Source organism: Crinia signifera, chromosome 7, assembly GCF_055691185.1.
Source record: "Crinia signifera chromosome 7, ASM5569118v1, whole genome shotgun sequence".
NCBI classification, from domain to species: Eukaryota; Metazoa; Chordata; class Amphibia; order Anura; family Myobatrachidae; genus Crinia; species Crinia signifera.
The window spans coordinates 137,346,547-137,370,552 of NC_139223.1; the positions used below are offsets into that span (position 1 = coordinate 137,346,547).

The following is a 24,006-nucleotide window of genomic DNA, read 5'->3' on the forward strand; positions in this document are numbered from 1 at the left end:
ATATTACAAATCTAATAACTGGTGGTGCAGGAAAACATAATGTTTGTACAGTATCAGCTTAAGGAAAAACATTCTATTCACCTTTATGTATGCTATAGGCACCTAAAACTGAATTTACACCTGCTTAATAAATTCAGGCTCACATTCATTGTATCAAGAGTCTACTACAAAATTGTTTGGTGGTTCAGTTTTTTTTAGACCAGTTTTGGAAAATGCTTTGACTACAGCAAATCACCATTTCATTGTCAAACACTGTCTCAAACAACCACATTTCTTCAGACTAGGAATGTCAGTGTTGCCAAACACTATGAAGCTAGTCCTTGACTCATACTGACCTACAGTAATTATTTTATGTGTTTCAGAGCTGATCTGAAAAGACTATTGACATTATATGGCCTAATACACTTGGGAGGTTATTCTGGTTGCTAAGTTCCCCTGCGCATTCCAATGGGGGGGAGCAATATTTTCTTTATGCGCATTTCTGTGCATACGCTCGATGTGAGCAGTCATGGCGAACCCTCCATGGTCGCCGTCCTGTTCGCACCCACCAGTGCGGGCGGGGGGGGGGGGGGTTGAATGGGGTGGCGGCAACGGGCTGCACCCACGGGAACGCCCATCTTTTCATGGGTGTTTCCATGAAAATGTTTCCATGGAAATTAGGCAGTGACACCACTGCTGGGGACGGGCAGCTGACATCACCACATAACATTCAAGTTTACTTGTTAATTGAAATAAATAGCTCAATTAAATCCAATGCTGTGTCTGTGTGTTTATATTTAGAGTAATGTTATGTTATTATATACATTTGTGTTAATGCCAGGAACTTTGCCCTTATAAGCCAATAGCTGGTGTATGCATATCTCTACTTTCAACACAACACCACTCAATTGCAAGGTCTGGACTGTAACCAGGGCCTGATTAAAGGTTCCAGGTGCCCTAGGCTAATACACATATACTGTAGCTCCCTTGGCAATGCTGCTAAACACACGTGAAGGAGACATTGGTTTTAGGCTGCCCAGCTGGCACTTTAGCACAATGGCCCTTATTCTGATCTGATTGCAGCACACATTTGTTTGGAAAATAAGCAAAACCATGTGCACTGCAGGTGGGGGCAGATGTAACATGTGCCGAGAGAGTTAGATTTGGGTGGGGTGTGTTGAAACTGGAATCTAAATTGCAGTGTAAAAAAATGCAGCCATTATTTACCCTGCACAGAAACAAAATAACTCACACAAATCTAACTCTCTATACATGTTAAATCTGCCCCACCTGCAGTGCACATGCAATGCACCCCAACCCCCCCTCCTAACCCAGTTCTGCCGCTCTGGGCTGCAGCCCATTCATACTATTGGTTAATCAGCCACTGACTGTAACACTTGAAAGAGAATAATTCTGAAAGCAATCTCTTTTTTTTTTTTTACTTTTGGAACCTACAAAAGAACGCAGCAACCTCTGAAACTTTCTGCCCAACTCTGACTGTGGTAAATGGCTGGAAAATTATACCTGATTTTATATTTTTACTTTTTATTTTAGAGCTGCAATCAACGTGTCAAAAACAGAGCTGCCAGTATCGATGTGGAATCAGCAGAAATGGCACGCAATGCTACTGTAGGGAAGGATATGATTTAGCAGAAGACAGGAAAACCTGCCTAGGTAAGAGACTAGTATATGATATAACCTTGCTCTTTAAAATGTGCCAAAGAGACAGTCATGTTTAGCATTTAAAGGCATCATATGGCATCACAAGGAAGTGTAAGCCTGTGTATCCTGGCGTCCCTCCTGCGCGTTTTATGAACAATTCAGCATGAACATTTGCATACATTTGATGCAGCCATGACTATTTATGATGACTGCAATAGCTATTCAGAAATAATAATAAAAACGACTCTGCAGTCTGCTCAGAAATCTAACACCTAGGCATCAGTCCCTATAAAATGCCTTCATTGATTTTACAGCTTTTATAAATAGCTGCATAACTGGTACCAAGCAGAAGCCAGGAGTCCTGCACACGCAGCAAACAATGCTGCTTTCTCTCTTTCTCTCTCTCTCTCGTTCTCTCTCTCTCTCTCTCTCGTTCTCTCTCTCTCATTCCAATCTCATATATACTTATCACATGTCTATTATATATTGTATATCTGTGATCCTTGTTAAATGGATTAAATATTAACCATGCTCTCCTGCTTGGGTCTACTATACTCATGCACCGATTGGGTCAATACGACCCGTTTCATAACATGCTTTTCAAAACAAGGGATATTCCCCAAACTTTTAATAGAGTAAATAAACATTCAGATACACAAACCAAAACAAACAAAAATTACAAATATTTATGTAAAGCTGTTTTTACTGCTTTGCACAATTTGGGCAATAATATGTTACATGAGATTTAGTAACGTGTTTACTCCTCTTAAAACATATCAAGTTTATTTTATTATTATTTTTGGATGGACAAAATTTGCATCTGGCACGTTTGATTGCTGTAACATTCCCCACAGTAGTTCCTGCCTGAGGATCATGAGTAGTTGATTGTATGATCATCAAAATTCTACATGACTCTACTGTCCGTGGCATATATTGTCTTGAGGAAATGTGGGGTTTGATGAGTTTTTCCAAGCTCTTCCAAAAATATTTTCCTCTTTGTAAGTTTCTTATTGTTTCAGTTTGGGTTAATCAAAGTCCATAGGACAAAGGCATTGAATGCACTTATATCACTGATGTTATAAAATATTATCAGTGGCCATTGGTTTGTTTTCCATTTGCATGTTCACAAGTTGATGTAAGGCAGACATGTCCAAACTATGACCCTCCAGCTGTTGTGAAACCACATGTCCCATCATGCCTTGCCACAGTTTTGCTATTAGGGAATGCTAAAACTATGGCAAGGCATGCTGGGATGTGTAGTTTCACAACAGCTGGAGGGCCACAGTTTGGACATGCCTGATGTAAGGTATCCAACTGCACCTTCTGTCATGTTATAGTCCAAAATTTAGTTTGGTTTCTTTTCTGACCTGACACTTAATTTTTTTCTCTTTATGTGTGAAAACGTGAAAAGATGACATTATCCAAATGTAAATCAATGAACTGACACTGTATCCCAAATTTTAGAATTTTTATTGTTGAAGTATTGTGTTTCGAAACATTTATGGTCACTCACAAGTATAATACAGGTTGAGTATACCTTATGCAAAATGCTCGGATTATTCCATATTTTTGAATATTTTAGGTATCTTGAGGTATCTTGCATTTATGTTGTATAAGCACATGAAATGCGCACAAATATATTTTATTTTTGCATGAAACAAGGTTTTAAAACATGAAACAAAGTGTGTGGACAATCCCAGACACGGAATTTAAATGCCAGGCAATCATGGTCTTGCACATATTTGGTGACGTTTACATGTTTTTTCCCCAGTAGTTCCAGTTACAGATATCCCCAGTAGGTTTTTAGACAAAAATAAAAGTACATTTTGGAGACTATGGTTTACGGAATAATTTGGATAATGAATATTCGGATAAGGAATACTCAACCTGTATTCACACTGGGTTATATTGACCAGAACTTAACGTAAATAAAAACACTTATTTTTTGGATCATAACAACTATTTTCCCCCAAAAATAAGTCATAAAATATATAAATCATAATTACATAACTAATGAACTGACACTGAATCAAATTTTGTTTCAAGTCAAACAGACCCAAACTAAACAGCAGGATACTGTATATATTTCTGTGTTGGACCACGATACCCCCAATGCTATCAGGTTCATATATACTGTATGAGGGGACTTCCAAAACCAAAAGCACAAGTCTCCCAACATTTAAAGTATGTGATTAGGATTGGCAACATTACAAGGGAGACATGGCCAAATGTAATAGCCTCCAAGTGATTGCCCCTTTAAAAAAATCTCTTCGGCCGGCATCCCACACGCCCGCTTAACTTGAAGGCAATTTCATTTGGCCAATGATCATGACCACCAGGATCACCCTAAAGGGAGTCGGGACTACAGTACCATTGAAAAATTGTATGCTGATTCGTAGTCGGCCAAATTCCTGCCCCCACCTACCACTCATATCCCCTCTCTAACATGTGAGGGCATCTATTTGCTAACACATTCCCCTTGCATGCAGCTAAATGGGAGGGAAATCTTTCAATGGTCGCACCCCATTGAATGATTTGTCTCCCCTTCCGTAATAAAAGTCAGTCTAGACTGACTTCCAGATGGAGCGCCTGTCAGCCAGCCTGAACAATCACCAGATCTCCTGAGCTGGTGCCGGCTGGCGGACAGGAGCTCCATCTGATAGGGATGCGCTCACACTCACCAAGCCATTATTTCCCAGGGTTTGCACACTCGCATAATTGCCCATGCACAAGTGCAAACACAGGGATTCTGAATCGGCCACTATGTACCGTAGTCCTTGAATCAGAACTGTCCTGCTTATTTTTGGAGAGCTGAAGGGTTTCCCTCTGTATGCATTAGACAGACACACTGGTGCCATTTGTCTAGAAACTTTTAGGGGGTATTCAATCCCGGGTCACGACTGTTGGGCCGGCCTGACAGTCATGACCTGGTCCCATTCTCAGCCCGCTTGACTGCATCTCGGCAGGCGGGATTTAATGTCCTGCTGAGTGACGAAAAGGGGGCATGGACACTAGAAATGCCTGTTCAAGGCTGTCGGTAAAGACAGCATTGATTAGGTGCCTGACGCTATTTCCCCCATCAGAAATAGCAGCGGGGGACTGAATACCCCCCTAAATCTCCAAACCTTTAAGTTTCCCCTGAAAAATTACCTATTCCAGCAGCTTCTAATGCCTAAACTTAGCCCTCTAGGCGTTTCCCCATTATTTCTCCTGTAGACAGGTCACACAAAAGTTGCATGTGCTCTTTTTTCAATACTCAAACAATTTCTTGTCCCCAAACCACCATTGGTGTGTGCCAGGATTATATACAGTAAGCACAGTTTATCCTTGCAATCTACTACACCAATATGCAATATGTGGTACTTTTGTATTTAGATTACCCTACAAATTGCAAGCTTCACATTATAAAGCTATATGGGATATGGTGGCGCATATAAATAAATAGCACATTTGCATATTCATAAACAAGCATCTCACAACTCCTATCTTCCTTTCCATCATATCATCACTGTATCATAATCTGTACCATAATCTCCTTACTATATATATCTATTTCAGCTTTAGTTCTTGTTTCCACAAAATATGTTTGTATTGCAGAAAGAATGGGTATAAATGTCCAATATAGGCATGTTATTCATATTTTATTCAGATGATCTTATTTAATAGTAAATAATTCTGCTCAGTTTTTGTAAGCATAATAGAGTCAATGGATGATTAATCTTCTCCATCATATCTCTTTCAGATGTTGATGAATGTGCCGTTTATGGGTCTTGCAGCCAGACTTGCAGAAATACACAGGGTTCATACACTTGCAGCTGTGTAGAAGGGTACTTAATTCAGTCTGACAATAGATCGTGCAAAGCAAAAAATGGTAAGTCATTATTTATATACATAAAAAGTTGATTCATGTTGTGGCCTACTGTTTGTTCGCAGTATAAAATAAGAGGTCACTACTAAAGCCAATTTGCAGGTACATACAATAAGGATCATACAGAGTTTTGCCAGATTCCATTTTGAAGCTAAATCATACAATAAATCAGTGGTTCCCAAACTTTTTGAAATCACGGCACCCTGGAGCATCAACATTTCTTTCACGGCACCCCTAGGTTAAAAGTTTCTTATCCAGAATTTTTGAAAAAAAATTAATCAAATTGTTTTATTGCAATACAAAGGTTTAATTATGGATGAGGGATCAGGATTAGCTTCTGATTGTCCACATTTTATTATTGACAGCCCACCGGCAATGGTTTTGCCTTTTATATTGACCATAAATAATTAAAATGGTCCTGGACCACCAATCCAAGGCACCCCTGCAAGTGTCCTGAGACACCCCAGGGAGTCACAGCACACAGTTTGGGAACCACTGCAATAAATCATACAGTATGTGATTCTGCATTGTGCATGCTAAGTATCCTACAAGCTATACTCCATTGTACACAACAAAGTTGCATCTCCACTTCCAGAGGAAGGGTCATACGGGGGTTCCGTCAATGTCTATGTTTAGTAATAATTTGTTCATGGAATTGATTGTACCCAGAACCAAGTTCTGTAGCAGTGTAGTCACAGATGTGTATGTCAGCTTACTGAGCAATATATGCAATATATGTGCACCGATATACAGTAGGTGCAATTAACAGCAACCCCAATATGAATAGGCTTCAAGTAACCTTCACAAAACTTTTTGAAAATGTGCACGTAATATTCCCATACATTCAAAGGAATTATAATTTGACATTTTGGTAATCTTGGTATTTACATACCACAGTATACGCTATTATTATCTGTTATCAGCAATTATTGGCTGAGAAAGGTTCCATGCTGTGTACAACAATCCTCTTACTGTTATGTAATATAATTTAAATATAATAAAATGCTTTAAACTATGAACAAAATTTATTCTTTATTTAGCACTAGGATATTGACAAAACAACAAAGTTTTTTCTAATAGAGAAGGCAAGTAAGGTGCAAATGAGTATTTTGAATGGGCAAGAGTCGCCATAAAGAAAACCTAGAGGGAAGGGTCCATGAAGCACCATACATGTTTCACTGGGTTATGTTGTTAAATTACTAATAAAATTAATCTGGAACTTTGGGGTAAATGTATGAAGATTGGGGTAGTTGTATCTATCCCCATAAAGAACATTGGAACAGATGTATGAATTATTGTTATGGGGAGAATGTGTATCAGCGCACATTATGTGCTCTGATACTGCTTCTCACCCATGTATGAAGGAGCCGGTGTGCACTAAATGACAGGGGCATGTAAATGTTAGCAGGCCGATATGCAGGGCAAATGTATGAATGGTCAGCAGCATTGACTGTTCCACCTCCTGCTGCTATATTTTGCTTCACCAGCAGCAGGGTGGCGAAGCCCTGTTTACACAGCACGGACAGCGTTATCCCTGCTGCTGGATCTGGGCTGTGCTGGAGAACTCCCATGCATGCCCAGACCATCTGGCTGGAGGGAAGGAGACAGCACGTCAGTGTGAGCTGATACGATGTCCCTTTGGACATCATCGGAGGGGTTAAGTTTGCAATCCTCTGCTTCGGCAGACAAGATGTTTATACATTTTGGAGCAGGTAACCTGGATCTTGGTAACCAGTCGCAAAAATTTCAGATATTGCCTTTAATCCAAAAATATAATAAATATAAAAAATATGCAAAAATAGCAACAACAAAAAAGACAATTTACAAAAAAAATAGTTCTTTAAAATCCATATACATACAACCAGAGTGACAAGGAGAATGGCTGCTCACATTACCTGGTACTGTCAATGCGTTTCGGTCCTACTGGACCTTTATCAAGGCAAGGCAATGTTACAGAACATGTGTGCAAATGGATCTTTGGCATTTCTGCCTATGGGCAAATATCCACATTTCGGGAGCAATAGATCTGCATCAGCATGAATATATAATACTTCAAGTTCTCAACAAGATGTCTATGGGAAAATGTTAATTCTATGAAACCTATAGAGATATTATCCAATTTCTTATAGCACAGTAGCTATTATTGAATATCAGGCAGCAGATGGAGAAATGTATGTTAATGTTCCAATATATCAGGGTGTATTACAATATTCCAAAATGCTTACCTGAAAATTACAGTCCTATTCCATTTAAATAAATGATTAGCTGCGGTTCAACAATTTTAAACTTTAATAGCTTTACTTTTCTGATATACATTACAGTTCAATTAAAATATGCTTTCAATAGCCATATTTAATTAAATGTCTCAGCTGTGTCAAGGATTTGGTCTGATGAATTAACTTGACCTCTTTTTCTTTGACATTACATTTTTTTTTCATGCCGCTTCTAACTGGAAATCTGCTTTGAAACCTTTGATGATGTTGACACGCTTTGAATAGTGAAACTTTACGCAAAGCTGCATTAAGACCAATTGGTTCCCTAGGCATAATATTGGCGTGGGCACCTTCTCCTATTCTGTTTGTCAAAATATATATAAAACAGAAATGGGTTAGGGTAATCTGGGCCCTAAGCATCAGCATGAGTGACCTACTGTAGCTCTGACTCATTTAGGATATGAGGTATCCCACCATCTACTGTTCAATTCTGTGCCAATGATGTACTTTCCACTGACAATTTTGGATTCAAGGAAGAGGGAGCAATAAACACAGGGGCAGAGTTACAGTGGTGCATCAGGTGCACTGCACCAGGGACCCTGGGACAAAGGGGCCCACCACTGCCCAGAACAGAAATGTGTTTTCCCCTGACCTTTAGCCTGATCATTTTGATCACTGCTGGACCACTGACCCAGGTCTGGGAGTACAACCTGAAGGGCCAAGCCCTTACCATAGGGAGGCATGGCTACCCTTTTGTGTGTGTGCAGCTACATCAGTCTGCCAACTGAACTGGAGTGGTAGGGGAGTCCCGCCACCTTTCCACATCAATGGTCCCTGCTGCTTACTGACTTTATTGCACAGACAGCTGTCAGTAAATCAATGGCAACTCCCAGCCAGTGTAATTGGTGATGCCAGACCTGTTGGCTGAGTGCTGATCTAAGGAAACACAGGAGGCAGGAGGCCCTAATACACATCGACCAGAGGTCGATGTGCTTCATCCACATCAAGGTACATCCTCCCTGTATTTGGTACCATGTAGGACTTTGCGCTTTTACTCCTATCACCAACTTCTTCCCACTTCATCACCATTAGATTGTAAGCTTGCGAGCAGGGCCATCCTACCTCCATGTCGGTTTGTATCTACCCAGTTTGTTTAATCACTGTTATTTCCAATTGTAAAGTGCAATGGAGTACGCTGCGCCATATAAGAAACTGTGGTACTTATGTAATATCTGGACTCCCGTTTTTCTTATGAGACCGCGTCCCCTCGCGGGGCTCGCTGCGCTCACCACGCTTCGGGCACGGTGGCTCGCTGCGCTCGCCACACTATATAAAATCAACTCCATGCGTAGTTGGATAGTAGGGGTATGAAAAAATTGGGTGCATTTAACATGGGAGTCCAGATAATACATAAGTACCGAAACTGTAAATAAATAAATACATAAATTAAATGTCACTCACTACATATAAACACATGAGCAAAGAAGAGGTGTCCAAGTGTATTTTACACCTGCACAAGTTCCACCATGGACAACACACCTACAGATGCTTTCCTTAAGGGAATTTCAATCTTGGCATGACATCAAATAATTGGTTCATATTCACATGTACCCTTCTGCAGCATACAGTACCTCTTGGTTTTTATGGCATCCAAGTGGACCTTTTGTTTTATTTGCCTGCTCTACCAGTGGTAGTGTGGTGGAAGCTAAATTACCACTGTGGTGAAATCTAAAACACATCTAGAGATGCTCTAATCTTACCTGTTCACATTTTACCTGCTGCACTTAATAAATAGACATTAGTCACTGGAACGCTAAACATGACAGACATGATCATTTAAAAAGAAAATTAGTTTGTCAACAAAGAAAAGTTCATGTTAAATGTAATTTATTTTTAGTAGGGTTCCTCTATTGTGTCCTTGATATATTTTATATGCAAAGCTTTAATGGTCCCTAGACTACCACTCCCCTGACAGGCAGGAGGATTTGTCAATACCGCTCCCATCCCAGATTACTGCTAATATGGCTGCTGTTAAAGGCACAATTTGGGTAAAACTGAGATATATTTTTCCATATTTTTATTTATTTATTTCAAATACTTGAGAATATGTCAGGTAACACAGAACCAAGTCAGACTTGTGTAATGAATAAATATGGCCGATTTTGTTTTCTCTTGTCTACATAATTCATTAAAGCATGTCATCCCCTGTAGGTTGAAAGGAACAAGCTCTATGCAAGGCGTAACAAGTTGGAATCAATACTGTGTTTTAAAGAAATAAAATGTAGACATGATTTTATTTTCCTTTCGGCAAGAAAAGCTGAAATCTAATTTGCCTTTGAGTTATGAGGAACCTGCATATAAGGTTGCATGAATAAAAATACATAACTTGTTATGTTTTCAGTCCTTTGTGTGTAATTTGTAGGTTTGCAAAGTTCTACCACTTTAAAATTAGTATAATATTTATGATACCAAAAATTATAGTTTTTATTAGAGCATTTTTCAGCTTGAACCAATAATGGGTAATTCATTATTACAATTTTCATAATTAAATAAGTGCCCTAACTGCTTAAACTGTCAACTAATTGTGAATCAGGATTATGAATTGCAGATGATGGAAATAGCAATATCCCCATGCTTTTATCAGCAGTTGAGATTAAGTGGTTCATTCATGTTATCTCATTATTTAGAGGGACAAATGCAAGAATGCAACTATTTTTGCTCGAAGTGAGCCGGTATACAACGGTATGACATACCGGCACTTCGAGCAATTAACTTTTTTTTCTCCCCTCTCTGCAGCAGAGATGGAGATTCCGTGGCCATTCACTGCAGCACATAGAGACTGTGTAGCTGCAGTCTCCCGGCGATAGGGAAAGGTGGGGAGATGACAGGCTGGGCCGGAGGTCAGGGTGCATTGTGCCCCCTGCTGTCATTTCTTAATTTATTTAAGCTCTGTCATGGCCGCCCACCCACCAAGAAAATTGCAGTGAGGTGACAGCCGACAAAGAGCGGCAAACTACCCGTGCTGCCTGGTTGTCTTCAGAGAGAGTTGCGGCTCATTTAAATCTAGTGCAGGAAGAATGTCAGCCAATCAGTGGTCTCGCAAACCGGCGCAAGATTTCATATAACCATGTGCACTGCAGGTGGGGCAGATGTAACATATACAGAGAGAGTTAGATTTGGATGGGGTTTTACTTCATAGGCCAGTATTCAATGGCCGGGGTTGCGGGCGGCAACGAATCCTGTGTAGGATTCACTGCACTTTCGCCGTGATTCTCCCTGCTGGGAGATTCGCCGGCTACTGCCTGCATTACACGGCACCTTCAGTGTTATGACTACAATTGCCTTCCAATGTCAACTCACTTCCCCCGCACCCCCCCACCCCCCTGCTCAGCTGGCTGTCAGCTCGCTGAGGGGGTAAAAGATAAAAAATAATTTCAAAATATAATAAAGAGGTGCTTGTAATGCGGAAATACCCTTCAGTTGAAATAAAAACTGAAATTTTTTACATAAAAAATAAGAAAAGAAAACATTTAAGTACTTGTTTCCCAGAACGGCGCACACTAAGCTATTTGCTTAGTCGGGTATTCTGCGTAGTGAAATCGCATCGCATTGCATGCGATTGTACTGCCATGTGATTCGATATTTCATGTAATATTAGGTATACAATAATATGATTGTATGTCCTAAAATGAGGTTTAACACCCCCCCCCCCACTATCCACGCCACCCTGAAGCGTGGCGAGTGCAGCGAGCCCCCCGCAAGGGGCGGCGATATGCGTCCTACGACATTTTCATACCCCAACTATCCACGTCGGCATGCGATTTTGCGGGAGGTGCTATGCGATCCCCTGGGGCACACAGAGCAGTGAATAAATTACTTAAAAAAAATGCATTGCATCGCATGCCACTAAAATGGCCCATGCGATGCGATTTCTTTTCGTTTGCATACGTAGAAAATCTGGGCGCCGTTCTAGGAAACAAGTACCAACATTTATTTAAAAAGTACACATAACAGTTCACCAAAAAAAAGTTGTCCAATGCAAAATGGAGAATCATGGTGAAAATCACTGGAGAAAGCAGTTCTCCATTTGAGCATTGAATACACGCTCTGCGAATTTAACTAAAAACCCCACTGAAAACCACCGGCAAATTCGCACGGCGAATCGTCAGACATTCGCTGTTCGCTTGCAGCGAATTGTCTCCATTGAATAGGGTCAATCATTTTTTTCAGAGAGAAAATTCACCATTACCCCGGAGAAATGTAAACTACGGCAAATCTGAGCCATTGAATATTGGCCAAAGTGAGATCTACAGTATATTGCAGTGTAAAAATAAAGCAGTCAGTATTTTCCCTGCACAGAAACAAAATATCTAATTCTCTCTGCACATGTTACATCTGTCTCCCCCTGCAGGGCACATGGTTTTGTCCATTTGAGAAGGAATTTGCCTTTGCGAGTGAACCAGAATAAGGGCCATAGTTGTTCCTTCTCAGGCATGTATAGAATGTAGTAGATATGTGTCATGGTCCAGGCCACTGGTCGGGTCATTCTGTGCAGCTGTACCATACTACAGTATGTCTGTATAAAGTGTGAAAGAATTGTATCCTGGTCATATCTGGTGATCAGGTCATGCTAAGTAGCTGTAATATAAAATATAAATATAGTAAATTATAAGATTAAAAGATTACTTGTAGATGTTATCCATTAGGACAGATGTTGTAACACATTTGTAGTATTATACTGTAAAGTACATAGGCCATGTTGACTACAGCAGAATCTAGTTCTGGCTATTACCTATGTATAGAAGGGGGGCTGCTGCAGTGCTGAGCCCTTCCCCCCTCCACTGCTGGCCCACACCACCAGAGCCACCTGGTCCCCATCACTGCCGAAGGTGCCTGTTGGTCCCTGCTGCCGGTCCTGACCCCTCATCACAGTCGCATGACTACCGCATGCACAGTTGCTTCTTCGGAACTGCACATGCGCTGGCCCCCAGCCTCGATGGGTTGCTTCGGCAGCAGTCCATAGAAACATAATCACAGTCCTAGGTCCAGCGCATATGCAGTATCATCCTAGGTATTGCGCATGTGAATAACCCATTTTTATGGGCCGCTGCAGTAGCAGCCCAGAAAGGTATCTCAGAGGGAGGGAAACCTCCCAATGGGACTGCCTTGGGTGACTGGCAGGTCGGACTTCCGATAAGAAGCCACTGCCAGTCACAGTGAAGCCAGTGCAGCCTCACAGACTGCATCTGGCTTCACACACTGGTATCCTACATACAGTATATCTGTTCAGTGTTATTATATTCACTTTCTCAGCAAAGTGCATTGTTTCAAAGTTTTTCAAAGTGTTATATACACATCCCCATACATTACAGAACATCTGGCAACACTTCCAAGGCTTTTTTTTTGTCCATCAATTTAGAATCTATCAGGCTGATTGATTCCTGTTTTGTTGTCAAGATTGACCGCAATTCAGGGTTTTACACTTAGCGGTAATGATCACCCTAAAATCATTGGGTTTTGTGTATAATAATACATAACAAGTTTCTCACGTTCCTCGGTCTTTTACATTCCAAAGATGTAATATCTGGGACAGCTTCCAAGATGATATTTTAAGAATGCTGGGAAGTGGAGGCTGTTGGCTCTAATCAGGCTCTACAGTCTGTCACTGTCAGTAGCAAAATGTTGTCTTACCACATGCTGAAGAATACATACATTCAGATGATAACACACATCCTTTCTTTGATTTAGCAGCGGGACATCTTCCTGCATCCTTTTGTCAAATAGGATTTTTTTCCAACAATATTATGTTTTCACCTCCTGTTAAAATGAATTGAATATAAATGTTAAACAAGCAACATATTTGCATTACATTTATTACATTGGAAAATCAGTTTTATCGTATTTAGCAGTGTTTGTCTTAACTCTCTCTGAACAGTGTAAAGTTGGAAATCTTCTCATATCAGCCTCAAAGCCCCATCGCCCCAGGACATATCACAGTTTTGCAATGTAGCAAATAAAAGCATAGTGTGCAATCTACCAGAAACAGCCAAAGGATACATTGTGGTGTCCACTCTGTCCTTGAAGCTGTACAATCACTGTCACATGCAATCCACTCTAGGACATTCATAGCTACAGTGTGAGGACTGGAAGCCTCCAAGATATTGGGCACCTATTGCTCATAGTCATTTCAGACAGAATATCGTCAATATTACCCAATTCCCGGGCCACCCTGATGTCTATCCATCTATCGGCCATCCGAACTAGGGGTCATAGCAAGTCAGCAGAGTCACGGCCATTCCCCATTGGTACTTATGGAGCCTTCTTTACATCCTGCTCTCCCTCCTCCGTTTGGGTCTCTCTCCCCCTCCCCCCCGCCCCGTGACAGTAGCAGTGTCTCCTATTCATCGCTGATGAAAATGAAACACTGAGCAATATGACTGCTGGAAATATATTGCTAGCAATATATCACTAGCAATCATATTGCACCGTGTGTACACACCAGTACTGTATGGAAGAACTGTTTGTTGTTTGGAACCCCCCCCCCCCCCCCCCCGCCCCCGGAAGAGTACAATATAGAGAATTTGTTCATTCAACATTTGAAAATGGATGCATCCTTTGTCAACCTTTCTACAGAATCACTATCCAAAGCTTCTAGCACATCAGCCTATACAAGAAAATAACAAAGGGTATAATGGCATTTTACAAAACAAGTGACACAAATAACAATACTGTCGTATATTTATTGTATTAATTCAGTTTCAATAGAGTGATCAGATCTTATCCAGTACTTTATTCTTCCGTTCGCATACAGCCTCAGTCCATATACAGTATGCCATCATTAGGTCGACCACTATTGGTCGACAGTCAGAAGGACAACACATGCATTAGGCTGACATGGCCAAAAGGTTGACACAAGCAAAGGTCATCATGGAAAAAGGTCAACGTGAGTTTTTCACGTTTTTTTTTTTAAACCAGCTAGTTTATACTTTACCATTCCAGTAAGCATAGAGTGAAAATATAATAGTGTGCTTGAAGCATGGCTAGCAGATGCGTTATACTGATAAGGTGTCCATGTCAACATAGCCACACACAAACATTGCATGTCGACTTTTTTCCATACCAACCTTTCGCTTTTGCCAACCATGTGCTTGTGTCAACCTAATGATCCACACCCCTATATACAAACAAAGGTAACAAAAATACCAATAGTGTAGTATACCTTTAACACACAGATATTCAAGAATATAGGGATAGATAGAATACATATGGGAGATCAGCATTCATTAGCATAAGAATAGTGACAAGTGGTTGGTAAGCATACCTTCCTTCTTCCACTCCACTAACCCTAACTCTCCCTTCCCACAGCCTAACCCGAATCCTCCCCTATTTATTCATATCCATCCCTCCCCACAACCTACCCCTGGCCTCTCCCCTTGCAGCCTAATTTATCCCCCCCCTAGTGCCTAATCCTACCTTCCCTCTGTCCTAATGTAACCTGCCCTGACATACTTACAATTGGGATGCTGACAGTTGGGATTCTGGCATTGGGAACACAAGTTTCCAACGCCAGTCTTCTGGATACCGGATGAGATCTTGATGCACGGATTTCAACTGCCGCCAGTATGGTAACTGCATCTCAGATAGATTGATAGATAGTAGCCATCACTTTTAGTACATACACAGGTATATATTTTGTTCTACTATTTGTTAATCCCAGTGGGACTTTGAGCACAATATTGAGGTGAATAAACGGAATAAGTATCCAATAGTAATGTTATATTCATGATTTTTTTTTTGCAGAGGTTGTTTCTAGAAGAGTAGTATAATATCTAGTCTAAATCTAATTTATTTCTAGCACAAGTGTAATCAAGTTTAATCAGTCATATTTTGTTGCTTTCCCTGAAGTGTATGCAATTTCTGCAATGCAAATAATTATCATAGAGTAGACGTTTGTATGATGAAATTGTGATGGGTGAACCTGTATTGGCGTATCTAAGAAGGAGGTCCATCTTTTCATTGACCTTCACTCTGCAATTACATCATTCACAAAATCATCAAGATGTATGAATATGCTGCACTATATAAGAAACTGTTAATAAATAAATAAGGTGCCTACTACAACAAAGTGTAGCAGGCATCTGAGACATGGTAGATCAGGAGAAGCCACTGAAATTGTACAGTTTAATGGACATTCCAGGAGATTAGTCAGGTATCTAACAGATCACTCTGGTGACAGCACAGACAGTGTAATGAGGTGGGTTTGGGTCCCACCATGGCCCTAACTGCACAGAGTTTGTATATTCTCCCTGTGTTTGCGTGGGTTTCCTCCGGGTTCTCCAGCTTCCTCCCACACTCCAAAATATTCTGGTACAGTAGGTTAATTGGCTCCTAACAACAACAAAATAATTACCCTAGAATGAATGTGAGCATGGGAGAATTCAGGGGGGTGCACCCGGGCACAAGACCCCCCTGAAATTTGTGACATAGCTGATGACCGGGGTTTTACAGCGAGCCCAGCTCTGCATTGCTAGCCCCCCGGGAGCCATAGATACCGCCAGGCGAAGCTGGAACATTTTCCCCATAGGATAACATGGGAGCCCAATAATTCCGACCCAAACCCGGTTCCGTCGGCTGCCAGTCCCCCTTTTCGGCATCACAGAAGCTCAAGTCTCATTCAAACCCAAATTGCTGGGCCTTCAATCTGATACCAGGATGATCTATATGGGTCAATTGGTTCTGGAAATATTGCGGATAAACCAATTTTTATTTTTCTGAAATGTAATTTCATGGCTGTTGATGTTATTTGAGGGCAGATTTCTCTGGAACCAAATGGTCCAGTTTCACGGGACCAAAAGCATTCGATGTCCACTCAAAAGTTCTTCAATATGATATTGGTCAGTTGGTTCTGAAGATATAGCCGGTTAAACAATATAGCCGCTTAAAGGGGGGGAGGGGGGTGGTTTTCTCTCCCCCGCACACCAAAAAATGCAGGGACTAGGCTGGTGTAAAAGGGGCCAACCCGGGAATGCCCTGTATGATCCTGTGACCATATTATCGGGTAAGTCCCTGCATTTTCTGGTGTGAAAGGATAACCGGGACCTGCAGTGCTCTGAATAAAGCCAGGCAGCCTCCCGCTTTCTGTCCAGGTGTCAAAGCTGTCACTTCTGCCTGGCGGCGGCTGACCCCCAGTTATTCCCCCTTGGCAATGAGCATGTAATCCCACATGGCAATGAGCATGGAACCCCTGGTAATGAGCAAGTAGGTAAGCAGCACTTATGAAACATAATTTTTAATAGGCATTATGCTGTTTGGCATAATACATTATGGACTATATGGTTTGTGGCTTAATATGTAATGGGCATTATGGTGTAAATCTTTAATATGCGGCTTTGGCGCACAATGTCCCTGTTTATGAAGCATATTGTGAATTTTGGCTCAATCCGTGAGCATTATCTTAATTTTTGCTTAATCCCAGTGGCATTATGTGAATTTTGGCTCAATCCGTGTGGCATTATATGAATTTTGGCTCAATCTGTGTGGCATTATGTGAATTTTGGCTCAAACCATGTGGCATTATGCGAATTTTGGCACAATCCGTGTAACATTATGTTCATTTTGGCTCAATCTCTTATGTGAATTTTGGCATTATGTGAATCTTGGCACAATCCATGTGGCATTATGTGAATTTTGGCTCAATCTGTGTAGCATTATGTGAATTTTGGCTCAATCCATGTGGCATTATGTGAATTTTGGATCAATCTGTGTGGCATTATGTGAATTTTGGCTCAATCCGTATTGGCATTATGTGAATTTTTGCTCATTCCATTTGGCATCATGTGTAAGGGGCAAGTATAATGGGGTCTAGTATTCTGTTGCATAATGTGTAGAAGTTGTATATGGTGTGGTACACTACACTCAAGGACACACCCCATTTTGAGTGACCACACCCCCTTTACCGTAGCGCACCTTCGGCATGCGCACAACTACTTCCTTCACTTTTGTCACCAAGGTGGGCCTGTGTACTTTAATCACCAGAGCCTATTTTTAATCCCATTCCCACCCTCTCTCTGCTCTCCTCTCTCTCTATGCTCTCTTAGCATGTACACTGGCACCACTAACACCCCCCTCCCAAACCCTCTCCTATCATGGTGCCCCCCCCCTCCCTGTTATTTTCTCCTGGATTAGCCCCTAAATGTGTGTGTGTACATGTGATACAGATTGTAAACTCCACCTGGGCAGGGACTGATGCGAATGTTCAACTTTTTTCTGTAAAGGAATATGTTTATGCTGTATAAATAACTGTGGTACTTGTATACTATCACGGCTCCCATCGCATGCCATCGCATGCCATATGTAATGGCATGCGATGGCATGCGTTGCGATGTGATTTTACTGGGTTTTTAATGCATTTGAGAGGAAAATCGCATGCCATCGCACCGCATGCCATGCGATGACATGCGATGCGATGGCATGCGTATTTGTTCACAAATGCATGCAAATGCCTTTAAATTAGTAGTAAACATGTGAAATGCACCCCAAATGTCATTTTTCACACTGTACCACCCCCACTATCAACGCCAACCCGAAGCGTGGCGAGCGGCGGCGGTACGCGTCCTACGACCTTTTCATACCCCCACTATCCACGTCGGCGTGGAGTTGAGAATAGAAAGTGTGGCGAGCGCAGTGAGCCACCGAGCCCGAAGCGTGGCGAGCGGACGCGGATACCTTCACAGGTATCCGTGTCCCCTCGCGGGCTTCACAGGTATCCGCGTCCCCTCGCGGGGCTCGCTGCGCTCGACACGCTTCGGGCTCGGTGACTGGCTGCGCTCGCCACACTTTTTATTCTCAACTCCACGCCGACGTGGATAGTGGGGGTATGAAAAGGTCGCAGGATGCGTTGATAGTAAATTAGTAAATTATTTTCTTTCCAGCAGAAGGAACCAGAAGAGTTAACAATAATTATTAGAAATCATCTTTATCCATTGGGACATATGAATAAAAAAATCCTTGCAATTAAAAGCCAGGTTAACCAAGTCTTTTTATATTCTTTAGAACACAAGCATTTCACAGCAATAAAAAATGAATTTTGAAGCTTAAAATTAATGTGAACCATTTCCAATCTTGGCATCTTAATACAACCATCTGAAATATAATTTATTGATAGCACTAGTTTAATCAGTAAGATTTTGTTGGCGGGCTTTAGGGGATTTTCCTGAAATGTGAGCAATTTCTGTTTCATGAGAAGTATGATGGCCATTAAAAAGATGGAAAAGAATGCAATTAATTAAGACTTGGTTTGATGCACTTTGCTTATCACAATGTCCTTACAGAGATATATATCTACGTTAGTTAAAAGAATAGATTGTGTTCTGTCCTTGAGATGTTGATCAGACCATCTTGGCAGTACCAATTTTTCATTTTTAAATCATACCTTGATTCTGGGCATTGAATGAAAATGAATGTACAATAAAATGTTGCTCTCTTACTGTAACAGCGGAATTCTAGTAATGTGGATGATATGCGTTAAGGGTAATTTGTTTTCATCTTTGAGCTCACTTTTTGAATCGAGCATTGTTAGCTCTAAGGGGTAAATTCATAAATGCCTACCTCTTTTGTCTCCTCTCCGAGAGAAGCACATTAAGCACTGTCTCCTCATCGCAGACCTGCAATTCCATTTACAAATTCTCCACATCCAGCCTGTTTTGCTAGGAAGTGGGACAGATGATGGCAGATAGATGCAGTGAACAGAAAAATGCATGAAACAAAAATGTTGAATCCCCTACCCATAGCCTGGGTACCAAATAGGGTGTAAGTTCATCTCCGTTGCCTGGCGGCAAGTTGGAGTTTGGTGCCTCCCCACCCCATATATGGTATGTGTGTGAACATTCACAGAGCAGGCTGAGCGGTACCAGGCTGGAACCATCCTGTACCATATTGCATATGTTAGTAGGGCTCCTGTTATAAAGCCAATTAACTACAGATTCGCCACAGAGCTCCAGTGCAAGAGCAGTGGTCATACTTGGATCTCACTGTGAACCATACAGGTTCTGCTTTACATGCAGGTGCCCCTTCAGGGCTTGGAGCCTGAAAACTGGAGCCTCCATTATCTCTGGGAGTTATGAAGTCCCTGTCCTGAAATGCTGTCATAACTCTCCTGACATTAGTAATATTTCTACTAGCTATTGTGTGATTAAAAACAATGATTTTCATTTAATACACATTTTTCATACATTTGCACTTTTAACAAACTTTGCGTCATGTTTTCTTTTGCCCATATGCAATGTGTACAAATATAATAATATGTTTGCCAAGCGCAGCTGATGTCTACACGTTTGATACACCCAAAGTGAATGATGAAAAAATGGATTTTTAAGTCACCAACAAATAGGAGGTAATGGTCCCTTTAACTGCCAGCAGATGTGTACCGTCCAATAATATAAATCAACAGCAACTTCTTAATGCTCTGGATGGATACACAAAAAAAGTGCAGATAGTACAATATGTAGGGTACATAAAACATGTAATAAAGATTTGCACTTCCAAGGGTAGACATAGTTAAAAGCACAGAACTGAATCTCCAAGGCAAAAGCAGCAATCATATGTGTCCTTAGTTGGAAATAAGGAATGGCAGCTCCGGATCCGGACCAGAGAGGCACACCAACAGATGACCAGCGCATACACCTTTGGATTGTCAGTTTGAAGATAAGCACACTTTGTCCTCTTACGGCATCTTCATAATAGGGCATAAACCCCATTAATTTGAAGTAGGCTCAAAGAGCTCTATTAATTGAGTTTTAATCTCTATTGGGAGTTGAACCATCCCCATCGTGCTTAAAAATGTATCACTCCTTTTTCCATATCTTCTATCATAATACATAATTTTTAATAATAGTTGATGCCCAGAAGTTAGTGAAGGAGGGGATGCTTTTGTCCATTGTATCAGGATAGTGTCTTTCTAGCTACTGTTAAAATAATAGATAATAATGGAATGTTTGCCTTACTATTAGGACCCAAATTCCAGTGCATGTATTGAAGACATAACATGGCTAAAGGTTCTGCCTTTATACTGTACATAATGAAAAGATACCATTAATATAGACGGCAATCTAATTTCAAAATTTCCGAATTTTGCAACATTCCCAAAAGTTGTGAAAGAATGATGCATTTGCTGCGTGACATTTTCTTCCCAGTTCTTCCCTTACCATATATTTCCTCTGAGATTGTGATATAAAGGCCCTATTCAGGACCCTATAGTGTGTTTCCTGTAATATTGCAGTTTGAAGGTATCTCATTGTGTTGTCAAAGTGTTTTAACAGGGTTTCAGGTCTAGGAAAGTTATTAATCTCCTTACCCCAACTTAGGCATACCCTATTCCATGTCTTAAGAGTTCCTTCTTTGATAAATATAATTGTCAATAGTATGGTGTGATATATATGTGTCTTAATATATTCCAACAGTGAAACCAAAGGATTATTAAAACACTGAATATTATAAGTATGTATTAGACTATTTATATAATGGTGTATTTGAAGGTACATGAAAAAATATTTGTTACTCAACCCAAACTTTTCACATATCTTATTAAACTGCAATATCCTTTCCCCTGGGTCAAACACATCCTTAATCATCTAAACCCCTTTGAGTTTCCAAATTTCATACCATTGGTTGTCCAACCCTGGGGGAAAAAGTGCGTTTCCACAGAATGTAATATACGGGGACAATTGAGCTACTCTGTTTAAATTTCGATTGGTCTGTGACCATGCTGTATAGGTATCTCTAACTTTAGGGTTGTCCCGAATGGCCAAAGGTATTTTTGCTCTTGGGGTGTCGATTAAGGAAGATAATGAGTATGGTTTTACTAGTGCTGCTTCAACTGGGTATGCAGTATATATGGATCTTTGTAGAACCCAAACAGAGATCTAACGAAAAAAAAATAGCTAAAGAAAATGTCTTCAAATCAGGTACCCCCAAACCTCTTTTAAATCGCGGCCTACCCATCTTATTCAGTGAGATCCTAGCCTTTACTTTATTCCAAATAAATCTAACAAATACCCTCTGAATCGCTTTTATGTCATGTTTATGTATGGCTATTGGTATCATCTGCATAGGGTATGAGATTTTTGGGAGTATTACACTTTTTTATAATTGCTATCCTGCACATCATTGACAAGGGCAAGGAAAGCCATCCCTCCAGCATCTTGGGTATACTCCGTAGTAAAGGTGAAAAGTTTACCTGGTATAATTCTCAGAATTCTGGAGGGATATATACTCCCAAATACTTCATTGCCCCCTTAACCAGACGCAATTGTGAGAACATAGATATTGATTTTGGATTTGCACTCTACAAAACCTCACCAACACAAGCTTATTTAAATAAAAAAAACACAATTTTAAAGAATACTCCCTGAGATGGGAGATTGATACCCATTTAATAAATGATTTTGATTATATAAATATGGAAATAAGACTGGTAGATTACTATCTAATCTCCTAAAAGGGAACCGCACTTCTGCTTACATTAAAAAAATACGTACAGATACAGGCCAATATATAGAATCAAATAAACAAATAGTTGAGGAATTTCGTACTTTCTATACAGCACTATATGCATCTCCCCAACCAGAAATTGTAAAAAGAGACACCTTTTGGGCTGATATCAGTATTAGATCTTTATCCACAAACGAGGCAACCTCCCTAATCACCACAATTACAAATATAGAAGTAAATAATACTATGCGAGCATTAAAAACAGGGAAAGTCCCAGGCCCCAATGGGTATACGGGAGAGTTTTATAAATCGATAGCCCCACAGATGGTAGATACCCTGACAGATACGTATAATTCTATGCTTACCATCAAATTACTTCCTCCACATTTTTTTTTTAACTGTGCAATACTTAAACTCTTGCCCAAAACTGGGAAAGACCCAGAACTTACTGGGTCTTAAAGATCAATTTCATTTCTCAATGTCGACTATAAAATAATAACGAAGATCCTGGCAGAATGAGTTAAAATGATTTTACCAACCGCTATACATAAAGATCAAATTGGGTTTATAAGGGGAAGACACTCCACTACAAATATCCATATTCAGGTACATAAAGGGACCAGACAGGGGTGCCCGTAATCTCCACTTTTGTTTGCGATAACTTTAGAGCCACTAGCCATTGCATCAAGACTAACGAGATAATTCAAGGGAATCCGGGTTGGAGAGCAGGAGCTGAAAGTCGCATTATTTGCAGACAATATGCTCCTTTTCATGTCCAAACCGGAATCCTCAGCACCTGAAGTCATGCGAACCATGGAGGCATTTGAATCCTTTGCGGGATATAGAGTAAATATTGCAAAATCAGAATATTTGCTTATGACAGGCAATTTTCATTATAAATACTTCACTTACCAAATCCTATGGCTGTATAGACAAGTTCAGTTTTATGTACTTTCTTATGCTGTGAAGTAAGCATTCATATTTTTCGATTAAGCCACTGTAATCTACTTTTCCATCAAACTACTGTAATCCACTTTTCGATATATTGTGATGACACAGGGTAATTAACATAGAAAAGGGATACTTTGTTGCAGTGTCTAAGTGAGATGGGAACGGTTTTGTGTGGGAGCAACAGTTCCATAGAGAGCAACAAAAAAGTGAACATTGTGAGGAAAGTATGGATATTTGACTGCGGAGCGCGGGAGGGGGGGGCAGACTTAGGGGTTCCTTTTACTCTAGTGTGTTTGTTTGTGTGTATATATATTTGCATATACTGTATATATACTGTGTATATATATATATATATATATATATATATATATACTGAAGATATATGTGTGAGCAGCGCTCAAGGCGAATATAAGTCACTTATGAGTCCAGCAAATACCCTTGGGATAGGGAATATTAAGTCCACCAAAGTCCACTATAATAGACTGCAGCTCCCTCTTTCAAATAGGCACAGCATCCAGGGTCAGGATGAAAACAAATCTAAAATATAGAAGGAGAAGAGTAGCGCTCCATGGTGCATGTAAATTATATTTAATGGATGTATAGCACAAATATAAAATCAAGTAAAAGCAAGTGCTCGTACCGATAACATAAACACTGTGGGCTGGTTACCACAAGATTCAAATCAAATACCAGGGGCACACCGCTCCGATGTACTATCCACAGGCTCCGGACCGAAGGGGACCACACGCGCTGGGTTGCGCTGCCGGGACTCCGAATCCACGAGCTGGAAGGACACACGCCGGGCAGGACGCCAGGTAGCACAGGCACGGGTATCACAGGCCACGC

At 40.7% G+C, this 24,006-nt stretch overlaps 1 protein-coding gene across 4 annotated transcripts in view; it reads left to right on the plus strand.

Annotated features, from left to right (window-relative positions):
• The window catches only part of LRP1B (LDL receptor related protein 1B), a 1,445,580-nt gene that overhangs the window by 522,047 nt on the left and 899,527 nt on the right, over window positions 1-24,006 (plus strand). For all 4 annotated transcript variants that reach the window (XM_083153866.1, XM_083153869.1, XM_083153867.1 and 1 more), the window contains exons 4-5: window positions 1,534-1,653; window positions 5,384-5,512. In XM_083153866.1, the coding sequence (XP_083009992.1) occupies window positions 1,534-1,653; window positions 5,384-5,512 (249 nt within the window). The remainder of the gene's footprint in view (window positions 1-1,533; window positions 1,654-5,383; window positions 5,513-24,006) is intronic.